Source organism: Chinchilla lanigera, unplaced genomic scaffold (assembly GCF_000276665.1).
Source record: "Chinchilla lanigera isolate Chin_1 unplaced genomic scaffold, ChiLan1.0 scaffold00055, whole genome shotgun sequence".
NCBI classification, from domain to species: Eukaryota; Metazoa; Chordata; class Mammalia; order Rodentia; family Chinchillidae; genus Chinchilla; species Chinchilla lanigera.
Genome location: NW_004955456.1, coordinates 15,805,216 through 15,832,405, shown reverse-complemented (window position 1 = coordinate 15,832,405; position 27,190 = coordinate 15,805,216). Strand labels below are relative to the sequence as shown.

General features: G+C 56.2%; 2 protein-coding genes across 2 annotated transcripts in view; one reads left to right on the top strand and one right to left on the bottom strand.

The window, feature by feature from the left end:
* LOC102030277 (AMMECR1-like protein) overlaps window positions 1-3,579 on the bottom strand; it is an 8,176-nt gene extending 4,597 nt beyond the window's left edge. The window contains exon 1 of the mRNA XM_005396874.1: window positions 3,337-3,579. Within this exon, the coding sequence (XP_005396931.1) occupies window positions 3,337-3,579 (243 nt within the window). The remainder of the gene's footprint in view (window positions 1-3,336) is intronic.
* Col26a1 (collagen, type XXVI, alpha 1) overlaps window positions 1-27,190 on the top strand; it is a 148,008-nt gene that overhangs the window by 118,944 nt on the left and 1,874 nt on the right. Inside the window, exons 4-11 of the mRNA XM_005396899.2 lie at window positions 15,356-15,417; window positions 18,742-18,898; window positions 21,306-21,404; window positions 21,566-21,718; window positions 22,671-22,754; window positions 23,939-23,991; window positions 25,214-25,264; window positions 26,498-26,585. Coding sequence (XP_005396956.1) covers window positions 15,356-15,417; window positions 18,742-18,898; window positions 21,306-21,404; window positions 21,566-21,718; window positions 22,671-22,754; window positions 23,939-23,991; window positions 25,214-25,264; window positions 26,498-26,585 — 747 coding nt within the window. The remainder of the gene's footprint in view (window positions 1-15,355; window positions 15,418-18,741; window positions 18,899-21,305; window positions 21,405-21,565; window positions 21,719-22,670; window positions 22,755-23,938; window positions 23,992-25,213; window positions 25,265-26,497; window positions 26,586-27,190) is intronic.

Here is a 27,190-nt window from a genome sequence, read left to right as displayed (position 1 = left end):
AAAAAAAAAAAAAAAGAAAGAAAGAAAGAAGATGGGCGAGGTGGCACATGCCTGTAATCCCAGTACCTGGGAGTCTGAGGCAAGAGAATCACAAGTTTGAGTCCTGCCTGGGCAACTTAGCGATTTAGTGAGATTCTGTCTCAAAGTTTAACAAAGGGCTGAGCATGTAGCTCAGTGTAAAGGCCCTGGGTTCAATCTCTAGTACTGAAAAAAAAAAAAAAAAGTCATAGGCCATGACCAAGCATCAAGCAGCGTTCTATAGACAATCTGTCTGTGTGAGTCAGCGTGTTAACAGATCAGAAGACAAAGGTTTTGATAAAATTGAACGCCTGCTCACGAGAAAAGCTGCTGGCCAGAGAGGAAGGGAAAGAAACTGCCTGGCATGCAGGTGCCAGCTTCTGCAGCCCACAGCGAACATCTTCCCAGCACAAGGTGTCAGATGCTTCCTTTTAAAGTCCTGACGGGACTCGGAGGTGGCTGCCACAGCTTGGATTCAGCATCGTAACCTGTGTCACCCCGACAGTTAAAGGAACACGAGATACACAGATTGGAAACTTCCCTGGGACAAAAGATGGTGTCGCCAAAGCGGAAACCCCAAGCCGGGGCTGGGAGGCGGTATCTGCAAAACATGGAACTGGTGAAGGGTTGGTGTCTGAAACACTGAAAGAACTCTTATGAATCAACGTGAAAAAGGACAGATCAAGCCCACAGAAAATGGGTCAGGGTCACAAATAGGCATTTCACAGAGGAGGGGAGCGGAAATGGCTCACAGACCTACGCAAAGAGGTCCAACTTTTAGGGCAGAAAAATGCAAATTCAAACGTCAATGAGATACAATTTCACACCACCAGACGATCAGAGTTGTGAATTTGGACAGCAGCCTCTCCCGGCCCTGGGGTACAGGACAGGGGGCGGAGTGGGGGCTGTTGTCCTTCAGGAAGTGGCTCCAGCTGGCTGAGAGAGCAGCAGACAGAGGGGACAGTGCTGCTTGGGTCCTTCCCAGCCCGGCTGTGCCTCTTGGTGGCAGGTCCCCTCCCAGGCAGCCAGATGTGCAGCTTCTGGCCACTGCGCCTGGGCCCAGCTTGCAGAGCAGAGCTGGAGAGTGGGAGAAAGGGACCCTGCCCTGACAAACCTTCCGAGAGGCGTGTACTCCTGCCCCCGCCACAGCTGCGAGCTGAGCAGGCATCAGACACCAGGCCCAGCCTCTGGCTGCCCCCACATCCCCCGCAAAGTCTTTGCTTCTGGCCAGAATCATCTTCCCATCTGCCACTTAGTGAGTCCGGCTGAGTGCCCGGAAGCGTCCTGTTAATCGAAACCAGCATCTGGGGGCCAAAAGACAAGGTCCCAAAGCGGGGAGGGGCACACCTGAAACCGAAAAACACAGGAATGATCCGGGTGTAGTGGCACACACTCTGAACTCTGGGAAGCTGAGGCAGGAGGATCACAAGTTTGAGTCCAGACTGGGCAATTGAGTGGCTTAGTAAGACCCTGTCTCAAAAAGTAAGACGGATTGGGATGTAGCTGAGTATAACAAACAAAAGGATAAAAATGTAAAGCACGTGCTCTCAGTAGCACTGTGAGGTCTCATTCTTACTAGGGTGTAAATGACTAAAGAGGAGTAATGAGGAGCCCATCCTGGGTTTTAGGCCCATGCTGGCCACCACTCAAGGGTGTATCCACACCTACGCCATCCCCAGCTCTGTGTTCTAATCTGTAAAGCAAAAGGACTTTCATGCCAAGATCCTTCCTGTCTTATGATCATGTGGGAGATTTGCTTTTTAATATTAAAGTACAAATAACTAGACTTTCTCAGACATGCCGTGTAATCCTGCCTTCTCTAACCAGCCCAAGGACCCCAGGAAGGTGTGGATTATCCTTGTTTTATGAGCAAAGCAACTGAGATTGGGAGACTTAAATCGCTTCCCCAGGATCACACAGTTGGCCCAGGGGCAGGACTCAGAGAGATGACTAAACTATTAAGCAACTGCTGTGAACTCCTGCACAACTGTCTTTGTTAATCAAGTGCGTTTTAAACTTTTCAGTGAGGGGAAACTGTCTCTCAGAAAGAACCAGATCGTGTCTGCTGGAAAATACAGGCAATCGGAAGAGGAAGAAAAGAAAACTCCATCCTCAGTAAAGGACTCTGCCTGGTGCTGGGCGTATCCACCCAGTGCTCCACCAGTTGCCATGGCAACCTCATCTGGGGAAGGTGTGGTCCAGGTTTGACCCTGAGAGTCCAGTTGACAGGAAGACAGTGGCTCCTAGGAGCAGGGCCAGGCGGGTGGGTGGCCTGGAAGAAAACATGCAGAGCTGGGCCTCAGGCCCTCTTGTCTGCCTCTCGTCCCACCACCTGGGTGATTAAGCCAGTGACTTGGCTTCAGGTATTTTTGCGGGGGACAGGGTCTCACTGTGTAGCCCAGACTGGCCTCAAACTCAGAGTAATTCTCCTGTCTCAGCCTCCTGAGTTCTGGGATTGCAGGTGTGTGCCACCACACCCGGCCTTTGTCTTCAGTTTTTAAAACCCTCCTATCATTTCCCTCTGAAAACCTAGAGGTGAAGGACTTGGCCCTTCTTGCTGTATTTTGGGGACTTCGCCTGTCCCCTCAGGAGGTCATCATTTCCTCCTTCCAATCCTTGGCTGGGATGAGGTGCACTGCAGTCCAGCTCTCAGGGGCCCCCAGGCAGCTCCCCATGCTCCAGAGGCTGCTGGGCTGCTGGCTTTGCCTCAGGCCCCTGGGCCTTGACCCTGGCTATGGAGCCGTGATGAGAGGGATTCCTTCCCAGTGACACAGATCAGGGGCAGTGGGGCTGCCACATATCCTAGTGGGTCAGGAATCTCAGAGCTGTCTCCCTGGGCTGCGCCTGGTGTCATTTACCATTTCTTTCTGGACCTGGGGAAAAGGGGAAAAGCACATCAAACCATAGCTTCCAATAGCAACACAGGCTCAGAAACCCACCCAGGTGAAGCTGCAGAGTCACGCGGCATGCACAGTGGTGACCCCAGCTGGCTGCAGAGACGCTGGCTTCGGAGGTCGTGAAAGGTCCTTTGAACGCCGGTGGATGTTCCTGGCGGACTTGAGATCCCTCCATGGAGCAACCTAGCACATCAGTCCTCATCCAAGCATCCCCAGCCACAGGGACCCCAATCTGTCCCCAAGCAGGGGCCACAAACTACTCTACCCCCAGGGTTCTCATGTCCCCGCCCTCTGCTGTTGGTTCCGGGATGTGGCCCAGTCTGCTATGGGGAATAGCGCTGGCGATCAGGATGCGAATTTAATCAAACAGCCCTGCTGCGGCCTGTTACAACTCACGCATGCAGGGCCGAGCTATACTCACCTCCAGGCATCTGTCTGGCAGCTGACGCAGCCATGACAGGGCCACAGCAGCCCCACTGGGCCCCAGAATCCAGGCACCGATGTCCGAGGACCTCTGTTCCGTGACTCGGCTCCAGCATACGTGTTCCTGAGGTTTGCCAGGTGGCCAAAGCCACCAGAAGAAGTAGTTGCCAAGGAAAGGCTTTGGTGTCTGACTTTGCCACCTGTGGGACCTAAGCAATGGGGTAACCTCTCTAATGTCCATTTTCGTTACCTGTGAAGGAACGGTCAGGACATCTGTGGTGCACACCTGTAACGCTGGCACTCCGGGAGGCTGAGGTAGGAAGATTTCACATTCAAGGACAACCTGGGCAGCTTAGCAATTTAGTGTGGCCCTGTAAATAAAAGATTTAAAAGGGCCGGGGATGTAGCTCAGTGCAAAGCTCCTGGGTTCAATCCCCAGTACTGCAGGCAGGGGTGTGGGAGGATTAGAACTATTGCCCCGTTTTATTGTGGAGAAAAAAACTGAGGGCCCACTGGCAAGGAGCAGCTGAGCTGAGAGGGGACTGGGCCACCGCCTCCTCCTCCTGGGCTCCCTGACTGGGGATCACGTTTCTCCAAGGAAGCCTCCTTGAATGTGCCACCATGACTGGATCTGTCTGCTTGCAGGAAGCAAAGGCCCAGCTCTTTTTCCCACCAGAGAGGGGAAGATGAAGGTGGATGCCTGGCCTGATTCCAGGTTTCTGGCTCCGGTTACAGCCACTGACTCAGAGAACAAGTTGCTCCCTGTATTAGGCGGATGGGGGACTGAGGCCCAGAGTGGGTTACATTCTGCCTGAGGATGCACAGCAAAATTCTGGGCTCCAGTGCTTGACCCAAATCCGGGTTCTAGCCGATTGCTGATAGGGGAAGAGTGGGTTTGCTGACATACTTCAGAAGGGGCACACTCCCAGAGCAGAAGACTGTCCCCTGGCCTCAGCAGCCAATAAGAGTAGTGGGGAGTCACCAGCAGGGCCTGGCAGCACCTCCTGCAGCCTTCTTGAGCTCCTTTGGGCCTTTTGTATGCAGAGGCTGTGGAGAAGGCAGTGGGGGCTGGACCTTCCCCAGACGCAGTCCCTGGGGGCAATGTCATAGCTCTGCCCCGAGCTGTACAGCTGTACACTGGGACCACAGTTTGAGTCCATCCAGGGCAACACCAGGTTGAAAAGTTTCGTCCACACTGTTAGTTGCAATATGTCTCCTACTATTGCTATGTGATACCACAGTTTGTAAATGTTAATTTATGCATCTAGTTGGCCACTGATGAGGAGTGAGGTTATTTTATTTTTGGTTATTCTGAGCCGTGGGGTTATGAATATCTACAGCATGGCTTTTGGTGAGTGGATGTATTCATTTTTTGTAGGGTACATGGGACTGGAGTTACTAGGTCATAGTGTGGGCTTATAGTCAACTGTCTGAAAAATTGCCAGATGCACATGTATAATGCCAGTGCTCTGGGAGGCCAAGGCAAGAGGATCACAAGTTCGAGCCTAGCCCAGGCAACTTATCAAATTAGTCCTATTTCAAAATAAAAAATAAAGACTGGGAATGTAGCTCAGTATGAAGGTCCAGGGTTCAATCCCCTGTACCAATAAATAAATAAATGGACGGAAGGAAGGAAAGAAGGAAGGCAGGGAGGAAAAACCATCAGGTGGTTTTTAAAAGTGGTTGTATCATTGATGCTCCCACCACAGGGCATGAGAGTTCCAGATGCTCCACATCCTCTCTAGCACTTGGTAAAAAGATCCTTCAGTTGTCTTTTTAACATTAGCCATCCTGGTGGATGAGTAGGAGTATGGCCCTGTGGTTTCCTCTGCATTTCCTGGTTGTGGCCCGGAAGCTGAGGCCTTGCTATATGATCAGGGCCATTTGGATATCTTCTGTAAGAATATGTGTTATACTCAGTGATGTGCTTCTTAGTTCTCTTAATGGTGTCTCTGAGTCGAAAGAGTTTTCATTGTAATGAAAATTTTCTATAGTGTGAATGCTTTTCGGGTCTTGCCAAAGAACTCTTGATCTGTTTCAGAGGTCATGAGCCAGTCTCCTATTTTCTTCTAAATGCTGTAGTTTGTTTTACCTCTTCTATTTAGATCAACAACCCATCTGGAATTGACTATTGTGTATGGTGTGGCTTAGGGATCAGATTTTTATTTATTTTTTCCATTTGGATATCTGGTTGACCCAGCCTTGGTTATGGAAAAGACTAGCCTTTCTCTGTTGTGCTGAATTTGAGACTTTTTCATAAATCAGGTGACTGTATCAATTTGTGTACTTTTGTACCAATAATAATGTGTCCTGATTAGTTTAGAAGTTTTCAATTCTGTTAGTATAAATTTTCCATTTCTGTTCTTCAAGATCACCTTAGCTATTCTTGGGCTTCTGCATTTTTATTTATATTTTAGAATCAATTTGCCATTTTTCCACCCAAAGAGAGGAAAAAAAAAAAAAAGAATAAACTTGTTAAGATTTTCAGTGGGACCACACTGAATCTACTGATAATATCCTTATAATGGAGTCTTCCAATCCATGAACATAGTATATCTCCCCATTATTTAAGTTTTAAATTTCTGTCTGTGCTGTTTTGTAGTTTTCAGTGGATTTAGTCCTAGGTAATTTCATACTTCATGATGTATTTATAAATGTTATCATTTATAATTTTTTATTTTTTGTGCATTTGTGGTATGTAGGAATATGGTTGATTTTTATAAATTGTGTTTGTGTTCTACTGACCCTGCTAAACTAATTTAATAATTCTAATAATTCCTCTTTTAATTTTGTCAAAGAAAAGATTTTTGGGGTGTGGTCCAGCCATAGTGCAAGATCTGTTCGCCTTGATTTCCCGCTGGAAGTGGGTGTAGCGAGCCAGTCAGCTTAGCAGATCCCCCAGGGCCATGATGGGGTACAGAAGTCACAGATGGACTTTGCCTACACTGAGCCATGGTCTGGAGCCTGTCATCACATTAGCTTGAGAATTGCTGCTCTCACCAGGGGACCTAGCCCGGCTCACCAGAGCCTTGTGGGAAGAAAGAATTGGACTTAATTGACTGGGGTTTATTTTTATCCAGTATGGCAAGACTTGCAGACATGAAATGACTCTCTTGAGGAAGAAGTTCATAATCACTGGTCCCTGGAAATAAGAGCCATGTCTCGCACACAGGACCCCACAGGGAAGCACCACAGTTGGTCAGGAGTCAGAGGCAGGGAAGGGAGCACACAGGCAAGAGGCTTCATCGTGGTTTCATAGTAAATCATGGGTGAAACAAGGGAAGCAGGCTTTGGATTGGTTTATTTGAATAATTGCAGCAGACTCTGGGATGTAGTTTCTGTCCTCGGTTGTCTGCTTCCTGGCCCTGGAGAGATTAGAGTGGGGAAATAACGGCCTTACAAAGGAGGCTGTTGGATGAGGTGGGCTCGGTTTCCATGTGAACAGTCTGTTTTTAGGAACTGACCAGCCCTGGAGAGGCACTGATGTCAAAGCACCAGGAACACAGAAAATAAAAAGTCATGATTAATACTCCCAGCAAACTGTGGCTATGGTGGGTACTTGGGCCTTGGTCTGAGGGAGGAGGCTGGCAGCAAGTAGGGCTCATCTGCTATGAGGCCATGTTCTTGACCAAGTCCCATTCCCTCTACGGACCTCAGTTTCTCTATACATAAGTGATTTCCAAAGTCTGCTTCTACCCCGTTCAGACTAAGAGCTATGAGCAAAGGATCCTTGAGGAGTGACTGTTTCATTTATTTCTTGGCTGTTAATTACTTGCTGTTGTATGAGTCAATAGCTTGGTTCATGCACATGGGAATGAGAAGCCACAGGCGCTTCCTGAGCCCACGAGCAGGGAGCCACCTTCAGAGCTTCAGTAGCCCCGAGGTGAGGGTCACCAGATCAGGAGCTCAGAGCTGGGGAAAGCCGGAGACCTGGGTACTGGTCACCCCCGGGACCCACTGCGAGAAGCTGGCTTTGCATCTCAGGGACTGAGGCGAAGGACCAAGGTCAAGGCAGGCACCTCTCTCCCCAGGGAGGGTCCTCAGCACACGCTCAACCCTAATGAGGTAGGGATGGTTGGCTCTATTTTTAGACCAGGAAACTGAGCCAAAGCAGTATAACATCACCCAGAAATTTATGAAAAGGAGGACAAAACTCACCCATAATCCTACCACTGTAGCTATTTTTATTCTTCTTGGTCTTCTTCCATGCCCAGCTATAAATCTTCTGTAAAATTATAAACAGAACACAGATACAATTTTGTATGTTTTCCACAGAGCATCACGAGCGTGTTCCATGCCTCTTCTCGGTTAAAACATTTAATTATATCACAGGCTGGGGTGTGGCTGAGTGGTAGAGCAAGTACAGATGTGCACCAGGCCCCAGGCTCAACCCTCAGCACGAAAGAAAATCCACAAAAAACAGTTTTTAAAAATCTAGGGGCTGGGGATATAGCTTAGTGGCACAGCGCCTGCCTGGCAAGCGCGAGGTCATGAGTTCAGTTCCTGGTACCAAAAACAAACAAACAAACAAACAAACTATATCATGTAAATTTAAAAGTCCGAGAGCCCTTTAAGACTTATAGTAAAAAGGAGAAGTCCCCACACCTTTATTAGTGCCCAGTTTTCATGCTTCAAAGACAAGTTTTTCTGAGCGACTTTCCCTCCGTGTACCCCTGGCTGGCCTCAAACTTGCAACCCTCCTGCTTCAGCCTGCCAAGTGCTGGGATTATAGGCATGTGCCACCACACTCAGCTAATATTAGAGAATTTTTGTTGACATCCTCCTGTGGAACATTCTGCCTATTCTCTTTCCATCCTCCCAAATAACTATCACAATGAGGGCTAGATCTATAAGCAGTGAATAAAGCATTATAAAAAAGAAAGTAAGTGATATTCACATTTATCATGACAGTGTACTAAATAGCTTTTCTTTACTTTAGACTTTCCATTTTCCTGGAAGTTAATAATCCATTTTAAGTTTATTTTCTATGCAATTTCAAATGTGTACTGCTTAGCATATTGCTGGTTCACTCCACATTTTCTGAAAGAAGTTTAATTTTTCTTTCATGTTGTCTCGGTTACTTTTCTTTCGTTGCTGGAACAAAATACCTGACACCCCAATTTTTTTTTTGTCTTTTTTTGAGACAGGGTCTTGCTATGCAGTTCAGGCTGGACTTAAGCTCACTTTGTAGCCTAGGCTGGTCTCAAACTCACAACGATCCCCCTATCTCAGCCTCCTGAGTGCTGGGATTACAAGCATGCACCACCACACCCGGCTTGATACCCACAATTAAGGAAGGAAAGGTTTATTTAGCTCATAGTTTGTGGAGGTTTCAGTCTATACTCGGCTGGCTCCAAGGCAGAGTGGTACATGGCAGGGGCAACAGTTCATGGCAGCAGAAAACAGCAAAAGTAGCAAGAGCAAAAAGGGGGGAGCAGCAAGAGCAAGTCTCTTTCCCTCCCTTATAGTGTCTGCAAGCTAGCCACCTCAGGGCAGGTGTGGCACTCACACCCATAATCCCAGCATTGGACTGCAAATCAGTCATAAACTCTAGAAGCCCGCCCCATGACTGCATGAGGCTTTGGCAGGACATCCAGACACAAATCATAACAATTGTGTTCACAGCATCAGGGGCTGTGTCCTTTCAGGAATTTTCTGTCTCATTGTCTATTTGTGCTCTAGGCCCAGCTGTCATTATTTTTTTTTCTTCCCTGTCCTCTTTTCTACATCTCTGTGACACGCTATTACTGTCCTCCTTAGGATACTCCTTGGTCTCTCTTCTTATTGAATTTCCTGGTTTTGCCTATATGTGTCCTTTTAGTTTATACCTTGTTTTGGTGGAGTACATCCTTTGACATCTTTTGAGGAAGTGTGTGTGGAGTATAAGTGTTTTGAGCCTGTGCTTATCCATAAATGCCTTTATTCCACCTTTATATCTTGAGGAATAGTTGGGCAAGGTATAGAAGCTTAGTCAGAAAACCTTCTCCCAAAACAGCATAGTTATGTGCTACTTTCCAGGATTCAAAAGTCCAGTATTCACTGCCATACTGATTCTTAACATTTTCCCTGAGCCTGGTTTTATCTTTGGAGTTTTTAGGAGTTTCACCTTATCTCTGGGAATATGAGATTTTGGGATGATGTGCTTCTTGATAGGAGTTATTTTTTAATTGGGCTCTTTCTGTGTTCTTTCCGTTTGCGAATTTGTATCATTTTCCATTTTAGGTGAAATGTTGGAATCATTTCTTTGATACTTTCCTTCCCTTCATTTTTTCTTGTTTCTTCCTTTGGACCCTCCAATTAGTTAGACATCAGGCCTCCCGCTTTGTTCTTTTCTTATTTTATTTTCTCCACTTTTCACATGTTCCTCCCCTAATTTTGTTGATATTTTCCTTATGTCCTAATCTTTTTATTAACTTTTATATCAGCCTTTTCTGAATTTTTCAAAGTGCATTTTTGGTTTGTTTGTGTTTTTTTTTTTTTTTTTTTTGTTTTTTTTTTTTTTTTTTTTTTTTTTTTTTTTTTTTTTTTTTGAGACAGGGTCTTGCTATGTTCCAGGCTGGCCTTGAACTTGATGTATAACCCAAGCTGACCACAAACTCGTGGTCCTCCTGCCTCAGCCTCCTGTGTGCTGGAATTACAGGTGTGTACAACCATGCCCAGTTTTTGTTTGTTTGTTTTTGTGGTCCTGGGGATTGGATTTAAGGCCTCATGCTGAGCTACATCCTCAACCCTTTTTATTTTGAAACAGAGTCTCATTAACTCACTAAGTTGCAAGGCACGTCTTGTGATTCTCCTGCCTCAGCCTCCCAGAATGCTGGAACCACAGGCATACACTACCACACCCAGCTTACATTTCTGATTTTTGGAGGTTGTTTTTAAACAGTTCCTGTTCAAAGGAATGCAGGAGCTTCTCAGTCTCTCTAAGGATACCAAAGAGAGTCTTGGTTTTTGTTTTTGGAGTTTATGGTTTATTTGTTTTTTAGTTTTGTTCTGTCTTATTGTCTATTTTGACTTTGCTTGTTCCGCGTTTGGTCTCCATCTTCCAGGTTAGAGGCTTTCTGTGCATGTTGCACAGTCACTGGGAACTGCGGGCTCATCAGGCGTGGCAGGTTCACGTTCTTGGGGTTCAAGCCCAGCGTCATGGCTCTCCTGGTCTTGTTTCTTGGGCTACATAGGTTCCCTGGAGAGGTGTGTTTTGTTTGTCTTGTCTTGTCTTGTTTTGTTTTGTTTCTCAGTGCTGGAAATTGAACCTCGGGTGACATCCCCGGCCCTTTTTTAAAATTTTTATTTTGAGACAGAGCCTCAAGTCTCTGAATTGCTCAGATTGGGCTTGCACTTGTGATTCTCCTGCCTCTGCTTCCCAGAGCGCTGGGATTACAGGTCCTCAGCTAAGAGAGGACACTTCCGGCTTGTGAGGTACAGCAGAGCCCTGGCTACAGCTTTGTGGGACGCATTTGGGTGAGTGCTGGGGTATCCCTGCTGAGTCATTAGTGTGTCCCTTCGTTCACAGCGAAGGTAGAAGGTGACCTCCCCCTCCCCTGCAGCCCTCCTACCCACACCCCTGCGCTGCCTGCTGAGCCCCTCATCCCTGACTCTCATAATGGAGGTCCCGCAGCTCTCAGCCACAGTGGGCTAGGCACACGCCTGGAGCTGCTTTTTCAAGGATGAGGATGGACTGTGAGACAAAGCGCGAGGCAGGGAACAGGACCGTCCTGAGAAAGCCATTGCACGCGCCTAGGTTTGCAGTCTGGGCAAGGAGAAGGTGGTGTGACCTGAAGGGCGGGGTAGGGGCTGGAGGAAAGGGGCGTGGCCCAGCCTGGGGCGTCCCTGGTTTCCCTGATTTCCCTGGCCCGCTGGGGGTGTGAGGGTGAGCTACCCAGCAGGCGGGGCAGAAAGCCCAGTCGTGACAGGAACTCTGCTGAAGGCAGAGGGAGGCAGAGGTGAGATAATCAAAGTATGACCCTATGACCGGTGCAGGAAGTGCCTTCTCGACCATCAGAAGCTTTGTCCAGGTGGCGGCAGGCACTAAGCGATCCTGTGGCCCAAGGCTGACATCTTGTGTGGAGCAGAGCTGACCCGGGGGAGTGGGCTAAACGGGGTCTGATGTGTGCCAGCTGCTGGGCCCAGCCTGGCTCTTTTCTGCCTTCTGGCCTTTGCCACACGGGTGACTGAGTACTCGTGGTTCACCCAACCGCCTGCCCACCTCCGGCACCCGACCCCAGCGACCTGAGGCTTCCTTCTCCCAACAGGCCTAGGAGCACTGGTCAGGGGTCTCCTGTGGATTCTGAGGCTCTCCCCCTGCTGGGCCCGGCTCACAGAGGAAGCTGGCCGCTGGGAACAGGACCACTGTGCGCCCTGGTCTCCTCGGGGTCCATAGCCAAGGCCAGACAGTGGGTCACCCTGTAGTAGCCCTATCTCCTGCAGCTCCTGCCCTATCCGCGAAGCCCCTCTCGACTTGGCCTCGGAAGCCACCTCCTACAGGAGGTGGGGCCTGAGTCCTGGGCTGAGCAGAGGGCAGTGTCCTGACCTAGCAACTCCCGTCCTGGAGTGGGAAAGGCTGAGGGTACAGCACAGGGACACAGAAGCTGGGGCCGGAGGCCTTGGAGCTGACAGCCCCCTTTTACTGAGGGGAAAACTGAGGGAAGGAAAAGGTAGCAACGGCATGGCAGAGGTGCATAGTAGAGAAAAGCTGCTCACATCATGGCGGCCCGGAAGGAGGAGCCGGGGGTGAGAACACAGCCTGCCCAGTCCCACCTCAGCGGCCACCTCCAGCCGGGCCACCCCTCTGACCTCACTCAGCTTGAACACCTCGGTGATGAACCCGCTGAGGAGTGTGGCGCCCCGTGGTGCAGTCGCCTGCCATACACATGAGACTCTGGGGGGACACTTTAGATCTACACCATGACACCACATCTTCGTGAAGGAAACTGAGGCCCAGAGCGGGCCGGGGCTTCAGCTGGTCACAGAACAGAGGGCAGGATTGGCCCCACCAGCCCTGTTGCCATGTTTCCCCTGCTCTGATGAATAATTAGAGAAAATTAAACAAACAAGCTTAATTGCCTGTCAGTGACAGACGCCAGGGCAGCCATAAACCCAGCTGGATCCAGAGTGCCTGCTGGGCTGGGGGCCTGGGAGTCCAAGCTGGCTGGGAGCTGGGCCTCCCCTCAGCCCCCATCCCCATCAGCGGCCAAGCTGCTCCTCACCTGCCAAGCAGGGTGCCCAGTGCCAGAGCAGACTGGGCACAGGCCCAGGACACCTTCAGAAACAGGTCTCACGAGGGTCGGAGGCCCCTCCCTCCGGGAACCCCCTCATCCTGTTTGTTGCCGCAGACCCTGGAAACGGCCCCCAAGGGCTTCCAGAGTGTGTGCTTCGCCCACTGCCCTGGCCGGGGCCAGGCTTCACACTTACACGGCCCCCACGTCTGCTGTGGCCTCACCCTGACCTTCCCTGTTGGCCCCGGGAGCCGGGGAGCTGAGGCTCAAGCTACAAAGTCACTGTGTCATCATCCTCCCAGGCAGCCTAGAGGACAGAGCTGTGGGGCAGGGAGAGGAGGTTCCAGGACCTCTGCGCCCAGAGACAGCCCCTGAGGGGAGGCCCCTGTCCACACTGCCAGACACCCACCCGCCAGCACTCACACAGGGCCGCCGACGGCCTCCTGACACCTAAGTCTCTCGGGGGGTGGTGGTGGTGGCTGGACAGGGTCAGCAGGGTGGGTGGGTGGAGGGGTGGATGACTCTGCAGGGTAGGTGGCGCATTATTCAGCTTTCCGCTGCTGGACCCAACACCCACAGTTGAAAGGTGGAGAGGTTTACTCTGGCTCCTGGTTTTGGAGGGTTTGGTCCATGGTCAGCTGGTTCCAAGGCAGAAACATCAAGGCTGAGGGTTGTGGCTGAGGAAGGATGCTCAGCTCATAGCACCCGGGGCAGAGAGCAGGAGAGGAGCCAGAGAGGAAGGGGCCAAGGACCGGAGAGAGTCCCCATGGTCACGTCCCCGTGACCTGCCCAGACACACCCAGAAGTGTGCTTTGCTAATCTCCGAGGCATCTCTCAAGCCAATCAAGCTTAACCAATTCTAGTGCTTAAAGGAAGGGGATGGGTAGGTGACCAATGGGACCCTGCCCTTCCCACAGAGGGCTCTTCATCAGCCCAGGAATCCTTGGCTGCTGGAATTTAAGGAGACACCAAAAGCCCCCTGGGAGGAGGGGCTTATCTGTGTGTTAGGGCCTGGTTGATAGGCCCCATGGAGCCTGGTCTCTTGGGGGCCCAGCTGTTTTGCCAGCAGCCTCCCCAGGAGTCAGTGCCCATGGGGTTCTTCTCGTTGGCAGGTCCCTGTCCCCAGAACGGACCCCACTCCTGTCTGCCAGAGCTCCCCCCAGCTCCAGGAGAGCCCATGGCTCCAACCTCCCCAACCTCTGGGTTTTCTGGGACTGGGGCCCAGGTGCGTTCCATCTCCCACTGGAAACACCACTGTTTGCATCTGCCTGTGCGTCATTCGGATCACCTGTCCGCTGGGGCCGCGGTGCAGCCTTTCTCTGGGCTCCGTGGACTTTACCTTTCGCCGTCTTCACCTCCCATGCCTGAGACACTGGAGGGCAGCATATGTGCTGAGGCCCTGGCGTCAGACCACTGTGCACATTCTTGGGGTGGTGTGAGCACGGAGTGTTTCAGCTCAGCTTTAATCTGTTTCTGCATCAGGGTTGCTGACAAGCTTTTATGCAGGGGGGAAAAAGAGTTCTGTTTCTAAAAAATGCTATAAACCTCTAACTTGGCACAGCCCTGGATACAGGGGCAGGAGCTTGGGGGTGCTGCCAGCCTGTGGGCACCCCCAGTAACCAGGAGTGTAGGGAGCAGAAGACAGGCAGTGCCCTCCCGCTTGCACTGTGGCTGGGCACCCTGGGAAGGATGCAGCTCAGCCGTCTATTCCCATGGTCCTTCCTAGGTGCCCGGATGTTAGTGGGTGGTTTATACTCAGTGACAAAGAGGGGACACCCCCAAGGGCCCTCGACTGGGAAGGTCTGGTAAGAGCTCATCAGCCTGAATCCAGAGTCCTGCAGGCCACAGGGAGCCCGAGGCGCCCGCGTTCCTCCCATGTCTGTGCGTCTGTTTAGCCAGAACGGGGTTCCAGGGCAGGGAGGTCGGGCTCTGAGCCAAGCTGGGAAGGAGAGGAGCAGACAAGAACCTCAACGTCCAGAGCAATAAAAGCTCTTTCCAGCGGCTGTGAAGCCTCTACGTCCTCGTGCAAGTGCCCCAGGTCTGGGGAGACATACACAGTCACAGCCGGGGAGGACGGGCCTGGGGTCACGGTGACTGTGCTCCTGACTGGTGTTCCGGCCCCTTCCTCCACCTGCTCCCGCTCTGGGACACGCAGCTGCCTTTCAGAATGCAGATCTGACCTCGGCTTTCCCCTGCCTGGAACCTCCAACAGCTGTCTCTGGATGCTGCGGAGCCCGCCTTCCTGCCCCGGCTGCCTGTGCAGCCCCAGCAGTCCCTGTGCGTTGGAGTCACAGACCCAGTCCTCTTTTCACGCCCCTTCGGGCCTCAGCACACGTTCTGTGAAGCTCTCAAGCTTCCCTTAGATGATGCCACCTCCAGGACGTCCTCCCTGACTGCACCCACCTCCGCCGTGTTCACAGAGCGTGTGGCACAGCCCTTCTGAGCTGTGTCCTCTGCTGTGGTCCTTCCCAGATGTGGTTCAGCGTCAGGGATCTCATTTACGCTTCCTTCATCCGTTCGCAGATATTTTTGGAGTCACCGCTTTGTGCCAGGCGCTGAGATTCACGGGTGGACAGAACAGACACGGACCCCACCCCGGGGTGTGGCATGGAGCCGGCCCTGGCTGAATAGACAGCACGATGTGCTCTGGGCGCTCAGAACGGAGATGCTGAGACCCAGCAGGCTGCACGGAGAATGGGTGGGAGTTTTCAGAGCAAACTCACGGGGCTTCCCCTGCCTGACGGCCCGGAGGCTGTGCCCGTGCCTGGCCGCTCGCGGGCCTCACTCGGTCCCCTTCTCTTTCAGAATGCATGAACTGCTCCCGGCTCACGGACATGAGCGAGCGGCTGACCACGCTGGAGGCCAAGGTCAGGCAGGCTGGGGAGCCGGGTGCGGAGCCGGCTGGGGTAGGGGGACAGGGACCCTGGGAGCCATGCCCAGCCCTCTTCTTTACTGTCCCCCTGGCCTGTCCCACCCCGCCTACCGACCCAGCTGCTCCTGTGGCCACACGGGCAATGCTGGGCAGAGTCACAGGAGCCTGCAGCCCCGTGGGGCCAAGGGCCCTCGGGGGGCACCCGCAGGATCTGCTCAAAGGGGACAACCGTGCTCTCACGCCCACAGCCCGGGCGCAGGCACCGCGGGAGAAGCTAGCAGGGTCTGGGGTGGGGCGGGCCTCGCCCCCTGGAAGCTGGGTCCGGCCGACCCGAGGGCGTCTCCCGGCAGAGCAGGGAGGGAGGAGGGCTGGGGCCTCCGGACAGCAAATGGCCTGGAGAGGCACCCAGGGGCACCGTATCCCCACCCAGAGAGACCTGCGGGACGAGACACACACACACACACACACACACACACACACTCACATTCAGTCACACAGATCTCACGTGCACTTATGCACACACAGCATTACGTGTCCTTGTGGACCTGCACGTGTACACACACGCGCATGTGTATACGCAGACCAACAGACATGCACACGCACACACACACGCACACACGCACACAGAGCCCTGGACCACCCTGGCGCCCTTTGGCCTGGTCTTCCTCCCAGAGCTGTGCGGGGGCATGGGATGCGCTGGCCGTGGCCTGGCTGGGCCGCTGCCTTCTCTGAAGAGCAGCCTGGTGCACTGGTCCTGGGCACGGGGACCTCAGTGCAGAGGGTGGAACCCAGCTGGGGAAACAGCCCAGGGCTGAGCGGTGCTGAGGGTCAGCGCTGTAGTCAGACAGATAAAGACACGTGTGTGGAGGGGGTGCTAGCATGGGGATTGGGAGGCCACTTCGGTCCAACGCAACGCAGCAGCCCCAGGAGACCCTGCAGGAGTCAGAACAGGAGCTGGCATCTGAAATCAGGGGTCAGGGGTCAGGGGTCAGGGGTCAGGGAGGTGAAGGCAGAGCCAGGCAGGGCCCACCCAGCAGGAAGCCAGAAGTCAGGCAGCAGCCAAGAGGTCTGGAGGCTGAGGCTGCTTTTCATAGCCTTCCTTTGTGCCTCTTCAGTGAATCTGCTTTTGTCCTCGTGTTTGGTGCCTCATGGTTATAAAGTGGGTGCTGCAGCTCAGGGCATCACATCTGCACACTGCACTGAGCAATCAAAAGCAGGAAGTGGAGGGTGAGGCAAAACACCCCAGCAGGCTCATTTGGTCTCATGGGCCAATGCTTATCTGTGTGACCACGTCCTAGCTGCAAGGGAAGCAGAGAATTGGGTAACTGATCTGGGACTCCTGTTGTCCTCTTGTCCCAGGATGGCTTGGTGGGCAGAGGCCACAGGGTACCAGGATGTTCCCTGCCTTCCCTCTCCTCCACCTTGGTTTATGACTTCACGGACCACAGCCTTGGGCGGGACCCCAAGGGACTTCCCTGTGTGAAGGTCACAGACGTCTCAGCGTTGGGCTGGCCTTGTGCGGGGCGGTGGCCGGTGGCCTGGCCGGTGCTCAGGCCGCAGTGATGTCATCAGGGCTCGGCCTTGCAGGGCTGCAGTCCGCTTTCCTTGGGCGCGATCCCTGTGTCCCGAGGTGCCCTGGCAGCTCAGCGGGCTGCGGAGGGAATGCGTGTCACTGGAGCACGGTCACCTCAGGGCCAGGCAGCCTGGACTCCGCGGGGCTGACTTGGATGTGGCCTGGTGGGGGCCAGGGGCACCTTCGTGCCGGGCGCTGTGCTGGTGGCAGTGGGACTCCTGCGTGAAAGGGCATCACAGCCCGAGCGTGGAAGCACCCTCTCCCCAGGACGGCCGCCGCCGCTGCTACTCCCGAGTCCCTCTGGTGTCCTGTCTCCCTCCGCGCCCCCTCAGCACCAACCCCCACCAAATATGCCCCCCGGAGGTCCCCGGGGGCCCTGCCACAAGCATCCCACCTGCGTTGGCCCCCTCTGCCCCTGTCTGATGCGTGGCAATCCTGCTGTCCCCAGTAGCCAGGCCTGGAGCCACCATCCCTGCCTGGGCCCGTGTCCTGGCTGTCCCCTCGCCCCACCCTTGTGGCCACCCAGGGTCCCTGTCACAAGTACCCCAGGGCTATGTTTTTCCGGTGTCACCTCCCCCTCTCCTCCCTGCACAGGGTCCCAGCCCTGGCCCTGGGCAATTAGCTCCCGGGATGGGATCAGGCCCCTCCTTCCCAGAGGGGATCTAGGGGGCACAGGGCGGTCCCCGCTGGGGCGCTGACCGGCTCAGTGACTCCATGACCTGCGGCTGAGCGAGGGCGGGGCAGCCGCGTGTGGTGACGCGGGGCTGCAGTCCATCGCCGCGTGACCTCGCACAAGTCGCTTGCAGTCTCAGCCCTGCTTCCCCCTCAGGTGTGATGCGGCCTTGGGACCTTCGGTCTCCTGGGCCTGCTGAGGACCAGAGGGAGGGACGCAGAGGGTGGCCGGGGGTGAGAGAGGACAGCATGAGGTGGCGCAGCCTGCGCCTGCACGGCCCGCAAACTGTCCAGCCCCTGCTGGAGCCCTGGGACCGCAGCTGTTTGTCCTCGTGAAGCCCCGGCATCAGTAACCGGGTCCCCAGCACCCGGGCTGCGGCCAGGCGTCTGCCGGCGTCCATCCCGGGCTCGCGGCGCCCCCTGCCGGCGTCCCCCGGGGCAGCAGGGACTCGAGGCCTGGCTGCTGGCTGCTGGCTCCAGGCCGGGCCTGAGGAATGGCAGCCACTTTGTGTTTTCAGGGAGAGTCCTGGGGACCGTGTACACAGACGAGCCTGTTTGAACCTCCCCTCCCCTTGCTTCCTGCGTGTCTGCCGGCCTTCCCTCCCTACTGGCTTCTTTCCTTCCTCTCTTCCTCCCTCCCTCCCCTCCTTCTTTCCTTCCTTCCCCCCTCCCTTCTTCTCTTTCTTTATTTTCTTCCCCATCTTTTCTTCTCTCCCTCTTTCCTTCCATCCATCCATCCATCCATCCACGGAAGGAGCTTGTGCCCCGAGCCAGGCAGAGGGGACAAAATCCTCGGCCCCGTCCCTCTCTTAGGGAGCCACCTGTGAAGGGACGGCAGGGCTGCGGCTCAGTCACAATCAGGGTGACAGGCGCAGAAGGAGCGCCGAGAGGAGTGGGGGGCTGTCCAGGTGGGGACAAGGGGTCGGGGTGGGGGAGAGCCCTGGCAGGGAACGGCCCCCCAGGAGATGCGCTGAGCGGCTGCAGAACGGAGGGCGCAGCCCGTGGGTTGCACGTCCCTGCGTACACGCATCCGTGCCCCAGCCGGGTCCTCACCCTCTGCCCTTCTCCGGCCAGGTCCTCCTGCTGGAAGCAGCCGAGCAGCCCTCGGGCCCCGACAACGACCTGCCAGCGCCCCAGAGCACACCGCCGCCCTGGAACGAAGACTTCCTCCCCGACGCCATCCCCCTGGCCCACCCGGGGCCCCGGAGGAAGAGGCCCACGGGTCCAGCTGGTGAGCGGGAGCAGGGAAGGGTGCGGTGCGGCCTCCTGGGGCCTCCACAGAGCGCCCCACCCTAGGCCTAATGTTTAAAAATCAGGAGGTTCATATAAAAATCAGGATTTCTAAATCTCTTTAGAAGATCTGCCCATCAGGGCCAGCTGGAAATGATTGCTTATCGCTATGAGATGTGATCATTTTTTAAAAAATGAATTATAGCAGTACACACATTATCATGAATCCCCCTCAAAACACTCCTTCCCGGCTTCGAACACATTTATCCCTTCCTTCTTGCCCCTTTCTGAAGCAGTTCTGGAAGTCCTCTTTCACGAGTGTCTTTAAATTGTGCTGTCATGGCTGCCACAACCTGAATCAATGCAAGATGTTTCCCTGTCACGGTCACTGTGACCTGGGAGAAGAGATAGAAGTCACACGGGGCCAGACCTGGTGAACAAGGTGGATGAGGACGCACCGCCATGTTTTTTTACGAGTCTGCCTTTCTGTTGGACGGCGCTCGGTGGCAACATTCATCACATTCATCGTGCTTTTCGTCATAACTCATACATTAGACCCGCACGTAAGGAGACTTCCAGAGCTGCTCAGAGAGAGGCAACGGCGATGGAGGGAGGATTCTGAGGGGGATTGGCGGCGATGTGTCTTACAATAAACTTTTCAATGGAGACATTCATTGCATATTTAGATCACACCTTGTAAGCCACGGTGGCCACTGTAGATCCGGTTCAAGCTCAGCAGTCTGCTGTGGTCCCCAAGGCTCCTCCCTATGCGACAGTCCTGTGTTCAGCTCCGCACCGCTCCTTGGCAGCTGCCCCGGGCCCCAGCCTGCCACTCTTGCTCAGCTTCACCCTGCAGCCGCCCTGCCTGTGCACCCCCAGGCCCTGAGCTTACAGAGCCCCCCAAGTTTCCGGGCCATCCACACTGAACTCCCAGCTACAGTTGGGGGACATGTGGCTCCTCGTCTTCTTGCTACATTTTAAGGGCAAGGGTGAAAATGTTCTCTGTAAGCCAGATGTGGTAGTACACGCCCATAACCCCAGAACTCTGAGAGGCTGAGACAGGAGGATTGCAAATTCAAGCCCAGCCAGGATAATTTAGGGATTTAACCAGACCCTGTCTCAAAATAAAAAATAATAATAAAAAGGGCTGGGGATGCAGCTCAGTGCAAAGGCCCTGGCTTCAATCCCCAGTATTGTTAAAAAAAAAAAAAAATCATCTGCAAATTCTACCCTGATCAGGACTCTGTCCCTGGGTGCTGCAGAGGACAGTGAGGCCAAGAGAAGCCAGGTAGCTCCTCTGGTGTCACCAGTGAGCTGGAGGCATTTTGCCCTGATGATTCTCAGCCCCCTGGAGCCCAAGGGGGGACGCACACCCCTTTTCTCCCTGTTTAGCTCCGAGCACACACACCTGTCCCCCGGCTCCGCTGTCCTGTCTGTGTGTAGAATTTTGTCCCTGGGTGTGGGAGGGGACCAGGGCAGGAGGGCAGATCCCCACATAGCAGGGCAGTGGCCTCAGGGGTCAGTCCTGGGGTCAGGGGCACAGAAGCAGGTGTCTGAAGGTTCTGGCAGAGGAGTGCGGCTCAGGCCTGCTGCGGGGAGAGTGGGGACATCTCACTCTGGCCCCTGGCCCACCCCTCCAGCCGCTGTCCTCGAGATCTTACCCTAGAGACCAACCACTTCTTCCAGGCTTTCTTCAGGGTCTGAGGAGGTGGGAGGCTGGGAGGGGGCTGGGCCTCCTGGTCAAACCTTTTTTTAACCAAGGAACATGCAATTCCAGTGATGGCCACCAGATGGCGCAGGCACCCTACAAATGGTGTCTGCGGGACATTTCTCCTGGCTGGCCCCGGGCTCCCTTAAACCAGCGGCCCCCCAGCGGAGCTCTTCCTTCCAGACCCACACGCAGCCCGAGCACACCTCGCTCCTTCTCCTCCTCCTCAGCAAACCCGGAGGGAGAAGGGGCTGTCCCCAGGCGGGAGAGCTGACCCTCCGTTTCCGTCTCCTCTGTCCCAGTTGGGCAGATGCGTCCGAGAGGCCATAATGGGGGGGCACCTGCCCCAGGCCCAGGACACGACCCTGAGCAGGAGACGGTAGGACAGGAGGGAGGGCCCAGGGGTGAAAAACCCTGACCTTTATGCTGGCTCTGTGACCTTGAGCAGAGGACCAAACCTTTATGAGCCTCAGTTTTCCCACCTGGAAAACAGGAATAAAAGCAGCTCTTGGGGTGATAGACGAGGTAGGAAGAATGTGGCCGGTCAGCTGTAGGGACTGACATGCCACGTCGTGGTGGAGCTGGGGCCATTGGGAGAGCTGGGGGAGATATCTGGGGACGGTGACCCGGCAGAAGTCAGGCCTGGAGCACAGGGGTGCCTGGGCCCCCCCTCCGTGTCCTCATCCCTCTGTCTCCCCAGGGCCCCCGGGGCAGGCGGGACCACCAGGACCTGCAGGGCCACCGGGCTCCAAAGGGGACCGGGGCCAGACGGGAGAGAAGGGCCCAGTGGGGCCGCCGGGTAAGGACCCCCAGCCTGACGCTGTCCTGGGAGGAAGGGCACCCCGATCTTGCTGGGGCTCCCAGCTCCTTCCCTCCCCGCTCCCAGGGGCCCCCTCCCCGCCTGCGCTGTCTCAGCCGCCAGGCTCCCCATTCATCCTAACTCCTCTCTCCCCACCACAGGGCTCCTGGGGCCACCGGGGCCCCGCGGGCTCCCTGGAGAGATGGGGCGCCCCGGCCCTCCGGGGCCCCCCGGCCCAGCAGGCAGCCCGGGCCTCTCACCAAATGACCCCCAAGGTGTCCTCTACTCCCTGCAGCCGCCCACGGACAAGGACAGTGAGTGCCGCGTGGGGGGCGGGGCAGGCTAAGTGCCTTCTGGGGGGACCAGCCCTCCAGAGGGACCAGGGGAAGTGGGGTCCCGCCTGTGGGCTCCTGAGCGGGCTGGGGAGAGTGCTAAGAGGAGCGACTGGCTCCACACCTGGGGAGGGAGGGTGGGTGGCACCTGGGTGCTGTCACCCGGGAGCATCTTACTGTCACCCAGACTCCACCTTGCGCGGGCTTCTGTCCTCCCAGGCAGCCCAGCCCTCATCTGACCTGTGCCTGGACGCCACGCCCTCCCAGCCTCTTTCCCCCACAGCCCCCACCCAAGACTTGCGCCGGGAGGAGGGCCCGCTCCCAGCAGGGCGAGGCCCCAAATGCTGTCTGCGGGTGCAGGGGCTGGCAGATGGCAGCTGGCAGGGCTGGGGGAGGGGTCACACTAGCCCTGGGCTGACAGTCAAGGGCCTTGTTTGCCCTGGCCTGGGCATGAAGCCCTATGCCTGGCACTGCCCATGTCACCCAATGCTGAGATGAGAATGCCTGGGAAGAATATGGGTGCTCAGCGGGGCAGCCCCGGGGACCAGCCCCTGGCCAGACATTCTCCTGCCAAGCCACCTGTGCCACCAGTCCTGGGGTCTGTGCAGGCAGGGCGAGCCCAGGCCACCTGCCCAGCCCGGCACTTCTGGGCTTGGAAGAGAACCTTACATAGGACCACGGAAGTCACTTGTGAGCTCCACGCCACCCAGCACTGTGACCGTGGGGGTGGAGGGCCTGGAAGGGACTGCCAGCCTGAGCCCCAGAGAAGCCAGGGCCTGCCGAGCTCCCGAGGGAACGGGTGCCGGCCTGGCTTCCCCTGCTGGGGCCTCTGTGTGCCGCTCTGAGCCGTGGGGACCGCTGTGCCCCGTGTCCGGGGCTGCCTAGCTGAACCCCGGCGCAGGCTCCAGATCCGCTCGGCCTGCTCTTCCCGCAGATGGGGACTCCCAGCTGGGACCTGCCGTCGTGGACACGGTGCTGGCGGGCATCCCCGGGCCTCGGGGTCCTCCTGGCCCCCCAGGTAAGTGGACGACAGATCCTCTCACCTCCTGGGCTTGGCCTGAGCTCGCAGCCCGGGTCACTCCGGCCCCTGTGGCCTGGGTGGGATCTGTCTCCCCAGGCTCAGCGCTCTGTGGGGCGGGACACCCGAGGGAGGTGGCCTGGGCTGCCTTTTCGTCTGCAGGGAGACCAGGGCTGGGGACAGCGTGGGGTCACCCAGAGGGAGTCACAGTGAACGTCAGAAAAGGGAGCCCTGGGCGAGGGGAGACCTGGGCTCAGCGTGGGGGACCTCTAGGCCCGGCCTGACCCCATCTGCCCGTGAGCCCTCTCCGGGTGGGGACGGGGCGTAGGGACTGGTGGCCACCCACACAGCCATGTGTGCCCAGCTGCGGGCATGTCATGGCCCAGCAGAACCTCCAGTGCCTTGACAGATCATCTGGCCATGTACTCGATCTTGCGTGCAATCAATAAACATTCACTGCACACTTACTATGTGCTGGGTGGGGGCTCCAGGCCCCAGGACACTGATAAACATGTGCGGTCAGAGATGCATCTAGAGGGCTGGGGATTTAGCTCAGCGGCAAAGCGCCTGCCTAGCAAGCGTGACGTCGTGAGTTCGATTCCCGGTACCGGAAAAAGAAACAAAACAAAAAAAAGTTAAGAGATGTACCTAGAGGAGGAGGCCACACTGGTGGGCTTTCTGGAGGAGGTGACCCTCTACCAAGACTGATAGGAAGGTGTTTGCTGGAAAAATGAGGGCATGGGGGGAATAGGAAGCTCCGGGGGAGGAATGGTGTTGCCAAAGACACAGAGGTGAGGAATTCTCCTGGAGCACACCTGGGAGAGTAGAGAAGATGAGGCCCTCGGGAGCCCTGAGAGCGGCCTGTGAGAGGGACCCCCGCTCCAGGCCAGTCCCTGAGTCCTAGGAGGAGGAGCCTGGGGAGGAGCCGCGGGCAAAGGCGTAGGAGAGGGGGCGGGGCATAGGGGAGGGGCGGGGACATAGGGGGGGGACAGGCGCAGCTCTGGGCTGGCCATGGGGCCAGTGGGGCCATGTAGCTTCTGATCCCCAACAAACCTCCACTCCCTGGCCGCCGGGACAGCCCCAGGGCGCAGGTGCTGGGAGGGGAGGGTGGGAATGTCCCCTCTGGCGCTGTTGGGCCCAGTGGACTCCCTGGCCCAGGTGACCGCTGGTGACTCTGCCCGTAGGTCCCCCAGGACCACACGGTCCCCCAGGACCTCCAGGAGCCCCCGGATCCCAGGTGAGGACTTGGCTTTCTGGTGTGGTGCAGGGGATGAGCTTGGGGACCACTGTGTCCTAGAGGAGGGGAAGCCAGGCCACTAGCAGCATGGGACACTCAGGAAGGAGCCGGTCCAGCCAGCCAGGCACCCAGGGAAGGCGACACATGAGTGTTGTTCTGTTAGCAACTGCGACCCTTTGCCCCTTCCTGAGAATTGCTTGTGGGGAGGGAGGAGCCGGAGCTGGCCTGAGTGCTCCCAAACCCAGGCTGGCTCTGCCTCTCCAGCCATCAGTTCCGATCTAGGCAGAGCAAGTGCAAAGGCCCTGAGGCAGAAAGCAGAGAGAGAGAGCAAGAAGACTAGGCAGGGACAAGAGAACACTTCCAGGTCACGCCCAGGGACTGCTTCCTGCATCTGGGACCCACCTGTAGACGGCCCATGCGCCTTGGTGACCCAGTCACTGCCGAGCACCGCTGCCTGGGGACCCAGGCTTCAGCACATGACCTTTGGGCACATCTCAGATGCAAACCTAGGACACATCTTGGAAAGTGGACCTGGCATCACCACGGCCATGGCTGTCACCTGCTTACCAAGCCCTAGGCCAGCCACTCCCTTATGTGTGTGACAGAGCGCTTGGCCTTGCCATGCTGTGCAGGTGACAGGACTAGACGCTGCGGCTGGGCCCGAGGTCACCAGCCAGGTGCAGAGGGGCCCCCAGAGCCCGGGCAGTGGTTGGACCTGACCTTTCCATGTCCTCCACACTGTTCTATCTCTTTCTTTCTGATATTGGGGGTTGAACCCCGAGCCTTCACACTGAGCTACATCCTCAGCCCCTTTTTTTATGTTTTGAGACAGAGTGTCACTAAATTGCTGATTTCTCCAGGCTGCCCTGAAACTTGAGATCCTCCTGCCTCAGCCTCCCTCAGTGCTGGGATTACAGATGTGCACCGCCATACCTAGTAATGGGTCCTAGTCTAGGGCTAGGGAGCAGGGTCCCTAGAGCCAGCAACGTGGTTGATGCCTGCACAGCCGTGACTGGAACTCACCAGGCCCCAAGCCCACCCCCCGCTGCCCCAGAAGCCAGCCCGGCCTCTGCCTGTGCCAGGCCCTGCACTTTTGACCTCAGAGCAGGAGTCCCCGGGGCCCAGCACCTGTCCCAGGTGCTGCCTGTCCCTGAGGTCCTCCTGCAAGGGCGGTGAGATGCTCCACCCCCATCCGGTGCTGACTGCATGGCTTTATTCCTAGAGTGAGGCTGGTGTGACCTCGGAGGACAGGGACAAAACCGCCACCACGGAGGTAACTGTACCTGTCATTCACCTCCCTGAGAGCCGCAGGGGGCAGGGGACACCCACAGACCTGCACCGGCCGAGCTCTCAGCCCAGTGTGATGACACCCAGCGGATACAGGAGTGATGCCAGGGCCATGTGATGCTGGGACCAGCCCTGGGGGTGGAGCCGAGGTCCTGGGGGAAAATCACTGTCCCGAGAAGATGGATGGAGGGAAGGGGGCGTCATTCTGGGACCCTGGGGAGCAAGGCTGGAGCAAGGGGGGACCGGGACTTCTGTGCTGGCAGACGGCGGAGGGGAGGCAGGGCGAGAGGTGCCGAGTCACAGGCCACTTGCCAGGGGACCCTGAGAGGTCGCCCATAACACCCCTCACCCCATTTCATAGGAAGAGTTTTGGGTTCAGAGACAGGAGGTTGAGCTGGGTACCTGGCAGAGGGGGCCTGGAGCTCCCTGCCCCACCCTGATCTCCCCGCACAGACAGTCTGTCCCCGATACTGCGCATCTTGTCGCCTGTCACCTCTGGCTTCCTGGGGAGACCTCTCCTGTAACCCGGCGGGGTTGCCTGGGTTCCTTCAGTTCAGTTTGCCGCTGAATTAGTCTGAAGGTAGCGAGCACCCCGTTCTGCAAAAAGGTCCCACCTTGCTGCCAGCACCCTGGGCTGGGCTGACCGTGGACAGTGGCCTTGTCGCTTCATCACCACTTTCCTTGGCAAAGTGGCCTCAACAGCGGTCTTCTCAGTACGGGGCCCTGTCTCAGCTCTGTCCCCCTGAATGAGGTCCTCTGCCCGTGTCCACGGTGGGCTCTGGAAGTGCGGGTGGCACCGCCTCCGGCCTGCTCAGCAGCTCCGTGTGGCCAGTGCCCCCAGGGGCTGGGTCCAGGCAGGCAGCAGGGCCCTGTGCTGGGTGCCCTGGCCCTTCAGGGTGTTTTCTGGAAGTGGCAAACACCAGGAAGCAGCCAGGCAGCCATGGCAGGATGGAAAAGCCCCGGCTGGAGGCCGACGGGTCTGGATTTGAAGCCTGGGTCAGCCATGTCCAGCTGCGTGACCACAGGGATGGCAACTGCTGTCGCTGTGCGTCAGGGTTTTCACCAGTGGACGGGTTGGACGTCAGCCCAGCACACAGATGCTCGGTCTGTGACAGAGCGATGCTGGTGACAGGTGGGGAGAGGTGGGGGGTTGTGAGCCTTGTCCACTGTGTCTGGGTGGCCCTGACCCCGACCCCCTGACCCCGGCCCTTCCTCCCAGCAGGGCGAGGGGGTGCAGCAGCTGCGAGAGGCGCTGAAGATCCTGGCGGAGAGAGTCCTCATCCTGGAGCACATGATTGGCATCCACGGTGAGCCGCAGCCGGGACGGCCGCCCTCACCTCCCGCACCTGTGACCGCATGGTGACCGCCTCGGGCCTCTGTGCTCCCAGGCACTTGGCTGTTGGGGGGGCTTTGCCAGACCCATATGACCCTGTCCCTCCCCTGCTCAGGGACTCCCGAGGGGGGCATCCGTGTGTCCACTCCACTCCCCAAGATGCACCCCAGCATCAGGAGCCCAGGGACAAACCCCAGCGGTCATGACAGCCCCTCCCATCTCTGCGCCTGTGATCCAGCCAGTCCTCCCCCTCTGAACACTGATGGCCCTTCCAGCACAGTGGGGGTCCACATCTCTTTCTGCTGCACCAGGAGCCTCTTCTGCTGCAAGTGCTGGTGCCTCTGTGTTTGCTAACCTAATGGATGAATGACTGAATGAGTGGGGCCATGGATGGATGAATGAATGGTGAGTGAATGAATGGTGGGTGAGTGAGTGAGTGAGTACATGGTGACTAAATGCATGAATGGATGAAGGAATGGGTGAACAGTGAATGAATAGTGGGTGGATGGATGAATGGGTGGATGAATGAGTGAATGGGTGGATGAATGAGTGAATGGGTGGATGAATGAGTGAATGGGT